The sequence below is a fragment of the Girardinichthys multiradiatus genome, chromosome 14 (assembly GCF_021462225.1).
Source record: "Girardinichthys multiradiatus isolate DD_20200921_A chromosome 14, DD_fGirMul_XY1, whole genome shotgun sequence".
Lineage (NCBI taxonomy): Eukaryota > Metazoa > Chordata > Actinopteri > Cyprinodontiformes > Goodeidae > Girardinichthys > Girardinichthys multiradiatus.
The window spans coordinates 41,512,353-41,518,777 of NC_061807.1; the positions used below are offsets into that span (position 1 = coordinate 41,512,353).

The following is a 6,425-nucleotide window of genomic DNA, read 5'->3' on the forward strand; positions in this document are numbered from 1 at the left end:
GTGTATTATATTTAGTAAGTATATTATTTTTATTAGTCTTTTTTTAAGAATCAGAATTTTGGGCTTTCATCAACTATAGTCTATAATCATCCAAATGAGCAGAAATTTACTTAGGGAATACCTCACCCTTAATGGAATGAATCTTTGATATGTGAAGTTCACTATTTAAATTGAATTACTGAAAGAAATGCAACTTCTCTCTATTTTTTTTTATTTTAATTTTTTAAACCTTTATTTTACCATTCTTTTCTATGGTTAAAAGGTATGCAAGAGACTCGGTAAAAAAAATCAGCTGCCAATCAAAAAGTACGGATCAATTAAATGAGGACCAGAAGATTTTCTATGATCTAAACCTTTAAGGGCTTTTTGAACTTCCTGAATGCAGAGGGGTACAGAGTTAAAAGGCTGACCTGTATATATTGGAAGGTCTACAAAGGGTTTTACAGAAACAGAACCCAAAGAGTCAAACAAAGAAGCTGAAGCTCTAAAATGTTTATTAAAACAACAGGAACAGAATCACTTCCGGCATGGGACGGTAGAACCCGAGAGCTTTTATGTACTGATAGAGATTTAATAACTTTAATTAACTGAGATGCACCAGCCAGTTCATTTCCTGATAAGAAGATAAAATTAAGATTATTTAGCCAAATAGAAAAGAAATGCATCTGTTAGTGGCTGCCAAACAGCAGGGGGTTCTTTATATTGGATGTGAATTTATTACAGCAGGAGGTCTTGTGACTGAAACACTTAAACCTGTCGACACAGAAGTAACTAATGATGTGATTTACTGCTGCACGGTATTAAGTAACTGCTGGAGTGGAATCATTGATCATGTTTGTCCCACGTATGTTCTGCTGGAGAAGCTCACAGGCCCGAATAGAAGGCTTTTACAGCCACTTCTCTGTGTTTTCAACCCAGAAACTAGGAAAACAAGGGCCAGGTACAAAGAAAATGGGTTTTGGAAAAAAAACAGCTTCTGATTGGTTGACACGTAATGATAACACTGTGAGGAGGTGATCAGCAGAGCTCTGTCAGACAACCCGAGACTTTTCACACAGCCAGTTACAAATCTGTGGACCACAGGAGATCAGACAGCGCTTCATGTTGAGTTCTGGGTCATGTTTGTCTTGAAAAAGATCCATGACTGAATCATTTTTGGAAACTGTCAAGGAAAAGAAGATCTCATGTAATCCTGTGGAAGACAGGGTTTGTATTCATTTTAGCAGATAACGACAGAGTAGAAGTCGGGCCCTTTGTTATCAGTAAAGACAAACAAACATGCATCTTGAATGTTCGGTCAAACCTGAAAAACCCCTTCTCTGTTATGTGTTTGTGGTAATGTTATTTCATTAAACTGAAAGTCTTTTTGGAACACCAACATAGAAAAATCACACTCCAAACATTAAAGCTTTAATCTCTTTCATGGAGAGATTTTTGACATTACTTTTATAAAAGATGCTTTTAGACCAAACATTTATTGCTTAAGTTATAATAACTTCACAAAACATTACAATATTTATATTGATAAAAATGAAGGCAGTCATTTATAAAGATATTGTTTCAGCACTAGTGGCCTTTATTTTTTGACAGTAAGCAGAAGGGAAAGAGGAGTAGAGAGAGGGGCAGACATTCGGCAAATGTTGCCAGGTCTGGGACTTGAACCCGGGATGGCTGCTTCGAGGACTGTAGCCTCTGCACATGGTTGTGCGCTTAACCCCTACACCATCAGCACTGCGCCCAAGGCAGTCATTTATGATTTCAGCTTTATCATACTGTACCTAGTTGTAAAAGTATAAAATATTTTCAGGATTTAACAATAAAATAGGGATGCTAGGGATGTAATTTAGCCTTAACAAATGGAGAGCAATGTGTAATACCTTGATATTTAGTCAGGTTCAGTCTGTTCATCATGAATAACATATGAGTGTCTCATCAGTCTCCTGAGAGCCCTCTTCTCCAAGCCCAGCTGTAGATTGATACATCAGGCCCGTGTCCATGACAGGAGCCCTTCCAGGCATAACGGTGCATGTCTCTCTGGACGGAGGCACTGGCAGCACCTCTAGGTCCACCTCAAAACTGGCCTTGGCCTCTCCAGACTCTCGAATGATGAGCATCTCATACTCTCCGAACCGGATCAGAGCCTTGTCTGGAAGGTCCATCCTCTCCAGGTAGTTTAGTGAGGAGCCGTTCACTGACAGTCGCCCCCTCTGGCTCAGATTCTGGATGGAAAACAGCAAATTCGTGCTGTGGGGGGTACGGTAGGCGTTTATGGCCAGCTGTTTGCGGGACACCCGGGGGTCAGCCAGAGAGTAGGTGCAGGCCTGGGTATCACGGCCCAGCCTGAGAAGATCATCAGCACAGTGTCTGGTCCTGGTCCCCAGGGGGAGCAAATTATAGAGACCCTTACAAGCCTGCTGCGGGTGGTAAAACTTAATGTGGAGAAAGGTGAGAAGGTCCTCCTCTGTCTCCAGTGTCTCTGGCATACTCATCATGAAGGTTCTGTCTATTAACCAGATGTGATGAAATGCTAGAGGAGAAAATGTTAAAGGAGAAAGCAAACAGATCATTGGAGTTATTTCGAACAGAGCCAGTTTCCTCATCTAATAGATGCATAATAATCAAACAACACATTTAAGAAAACAGCACATGTGTTAGTCTTACCTCAAAGCTAAATGTAAGTAAAGTTCTTTACAGATTCTTTTCCCCTCACAGACAAAAAAGTGAATGATTAACCGACATCTGTAAGCACTGAAGAAGTGAGTAACATTGCTGCTTCTGCTTAGAAAAACAGGAAACGCTCCTCCTGACTGCTCTGCAATCTGTCGTCATTCTCACATATCTCTCTGTGACCCTGCTGCTTTCAAGTAAACGTGGATATTTCAGTACTGGGCATTTCCACTGAAATAAACCAGTAGCAAACACAAAGGAATATGGTTTTCCACATTTTTAAATCAGGCTTGAATATAGCAGAGTTCAGAATTTAATACCAACCAACCTAGAAAAATAAAAAAGATGTAATTTAATACATACATAATTTTACTGGGTGGTTTGGTACTAAACAAAGCAGCAGATAAATGTCATTTTGGATATTGTGTTACTGTAGATAATGACAATGAATAAACTCATACTGTAGTTGTTACAATTAAACATCACATTACCTTCCAGTTTTTCACTCCTATATTTATTGGACAGAATATTTCTTTATTTCAAGCAGATGGCCTCAGTGTAACATAATAGCCCTTGTGTAACCTGGAGTCATTAACAATGAAGAAGTCTTTGCATGGTTTCACATTTGTTTTGCCTTCAGTACTTATTGAGAACCCTGTAACTGTTATAGATTAACCCAGGCGGGTGTAAATCCCCATTCCCTTTCAGATCAACTTTCACATCAAACTTGGAAAATTTGGAAACTTTCTTGAAAGAGCATTTGGAGAATCAGGAAGAACTGTATGTCATTCATCAAGGTTTGAGGGCATAATTTAATTGTCTTCTTAAACGTCCATCCATAGCATATGGACTAAGTGGTATTCTGCGGGTATATTACATTCCTTTTTTCTTAGCCATGATAATGTAGATTTGCTGCTGTGTTTAGGATCATTGCTCTGTTGATGTCCCAACAGGCAGCAAAACAATTATTAGCCCCCTTCCTTGGGGGTGGGGTGGCTGTTGCTGTAGTTGGCAGCGACTGGGCTGGGAATCGACAGGAGGTTGCAAAGGGTATTGACCATACAGGAAGTGATTTTGGCGGGATGGAAGATGGTGGTAGTGGAAACGAAAACGAAAATGCACCTGAGAAATAAAATGAAAAATATGTATTATTTAAACTCATCCAGGAGGGATATTCCTTTTGTGTTTGGAATCCAATCCATTTAACTAAAACAATAAACAAATTGATAGATGAAGTCCAAAGTGCTAAGGTTTTGTATAGTGGAGAGTCATGACATTAAACCCTAAGTCTGCAGTCAGAGGCAGGTGCTTCTGCATGATCAGAAGAATTTTCAGTGGAACGCTAAAAGTCTTATCTTTAATGGACAAGAGATTAAACATTTCATTTTAGCACTGCTAAGCCAACCACATCTTATTTGTATTCAAGAATCCTGGCTAGAACCAGAACTAGACTTTATTTCACATGGCTACACCAGTCAGGAAGAATAGGGCTGATGGAAGAGGTGGAGGAATTATAACATCTATACCAAACAGCATATGCCATTACACAATCAAAATATAACTATACAAATATGGACAGGTGAGGAAGAAATATGAATTATTTAGGCTACTATTATAATCTATTAAAAAAATTAACTGAGCATAGTAAATGGACAGATACAAGGGAAATGATGTAGAGATTTCAATACTCACATTATGGGGAAGTAATCACACAGATGTAAATGGTAGAAGAATTCATTAAAGATGATAGACTGGTATGCATGAATAATGAAAAGGGTATGAAATATAATGTTACAAAGAACACAGAAACACCAATAGATTTAACAATACGACTGCAGGAATTATGCAGTGGGAAGTAATAAAGTTGTAAGTGATTATTATCCAATAATGATTACAGGGATAGACGCTCTTCAAGAAAAATCATTTTGATTACTTAAATGGCAATTTAACAAAGCAAATTGAACAAGGTTCAAACTTTTTACTACAGCTAGATATAAATAAATTGTAAGGTAAGATGGTAATGAGATGGAGGAGTTCAGTGAAGAGAAAACATCAATAAACACACAAGCAGCAAATTCGAAATGAGTGAATATGGGCAAAAAAACCCGAAAAAAGGTTTATCAGTTTGCGTTCTTTAGTACTTTCAATTACACATAGGTTGAAAAGGATTTGCAGAACATTGTATTCTGTTTTTATGTTTTATACAATGTCCCTACTGCATTGGAATAGGGATTGCAGTCCAGTGTTGTTCGTGGTAATGATCAATTATATTTTTGACAAATTGGAACCTGGGGATGGTAGGTCATTATATGCAGGTGATGGAGCCTTGTGGATCAGAGGTTGTAATATAGAATTCATCAAGCATATAATGCAAAGGAAAATCTTTGACAGTCAGTCATGAAGTTGAGTCATGATCCAATAAATGGGGTTTTAAATAATAAATCAATGACAAAACAAAAGGTAATCTGTTTTTCGAAAAAACTAAAACCTATATCCTTAAAGGCGTATGGTCAAAATCTTCAACGGGTTAAAGTTCTTAGATTTCCGGGCATGCATTTTGATGTAAAGCTCACTTGGAAACATATTAATAAAGTCAAGACAAAATATAAAAATATAAATAACTTGTTTGTTTAGCAGAAGATTGTTTTTGGATATATACGCATATACATATACAGGTCCTTCTCAAAATATTAGCATATTGTGATAAAGTTCATTATTTTCCATAATGTCATGATGAAAATTTAACATTCATATATTTTAGATTCATTGCACACTAACTGAAATATTTCAGGTCTTTTATTGTCTTAATACGGATGATTTTGGCATACAGCTCATGAAAACCCAAAATTCCTATCTCACAAAATTAGCATATCATTAAAAGGGTCTCTAAACGAGCTATGAACCTAATCATCTGAATCAACGAGTTAACTCTAAACACCTGCAAAAGATTCCTGAGGCCTTTCAAACTCCCAGCCTGGTTCATCACTCAAAACCCCAATCATGGGTAAGACTGCCGACCTGACTGCTGTCCAGAAGGCCACTATTGACACCCTCAAGCAAGAGGGTAAGACACAGAAAGAAATTTCTGAACGAATAGGCTGTTCCCAGATTGCTGTATCAAGGCACCTCAGTGAGAAGTATGTGGGAAGGAAAAAGTGTGGCAGAAAACGCTGCACAACGAGAAGAGGTGACCGGACTCTGAGGAAGATTGTGGAGAAGGGCCGATTCCAGACCTTGGGGGACCTGCGGAAGCAGTGGACTGAGTCTGGAGTAGAAACATCCAGAACCACCGTGCACAGGTGTGTGCAGGAAATGGGCTACAGGTGCCGCATTCCCCAGGTCAAGCCACTTTTGAACCAGAAACAGCGGCAGAAGCGCCTGACCTGGGCTACAGAGAAGCAGCAATGGACTGTTGCTCAGTGGTCCAAAGTACTTTTTTCAGATGAAAGCAAATTCTGCATGTCATTCGGAAATCAAGGTGCCAAAGTCTGGAGGAAGACTGGGGAGAAGGAAATGCCAAAATGCCAGAAGTCCAGTGTCAAGTACCCACAGTCAGTGATGATCTGGGGTACCATGTCAGCTGCTGGTGTTGGTCCACTGTGTTTTATCAAGGGCAGGGTCAATGCAGCTAGCCATCAGGAGATTTTGGAGCACTTCATGCTTCCATCTGCTGAAAAGCTTTATGGAGATGAAGATTTCATTTTTCAGCATGACCTGGCACCTGCTCACAGTGCCAAAACCACTGGTAAATGGTTTAC

At 38.9% G+C, this 6,425-nt stretch overlaps 1 protein-coding gene across 2 annotated transcripts; it reads right to left on the minus strand.

The window, feature by feature from the left end:
* Positions 1 to 477: 477 nt before the first annotated feature.
* Positions 478 to 2,812, minus strand: LOC124880808 (TRAF-interacting protein with FHA domain-containing protein A-like). Of its 2 annotated transcripts, XM_047386163.1 has the most exons (3): positions 2,662 to 2,812; positions 1,878 to 2,527; positions 478 to 1,162 (listed from the first exon to the last, which is right to left on the minus strand). In XM_047386163.1, exon 2 carries the CDS (start codon positions 2,490 to 2,492, stop codon positions 1,908 to 1,910), a length of 585 nt encoding a protein of 194 aa, XP_047242119.1. In that variant the 5' UTR covers positions 2,493 to 2,527; positions 2,662 to 2,812; the 3' UTR covers positions 478 to 1,162; positions 1,878 to 1,907. The 2 variants fall into 2 exon arrangements, with proteins under 2 accessions (XP_047242119.1, XP_047242120.1); XM_047386164.1 differs by having other exon boundaries at positions 478 to 2,527.
* Positions 2,813 to 6,425: the final 3,613 nt, after the last annotated feature.

Excerpts from the sequence above, each read along its gene's own strand:
- LOC124880808 (XM_047386163.1), bottom strand. The coding sequence starts at position 2,492 with ATGATGAGTATGCCAGAGACACTGGAGACAGAGGAGGACCTTCTCACC.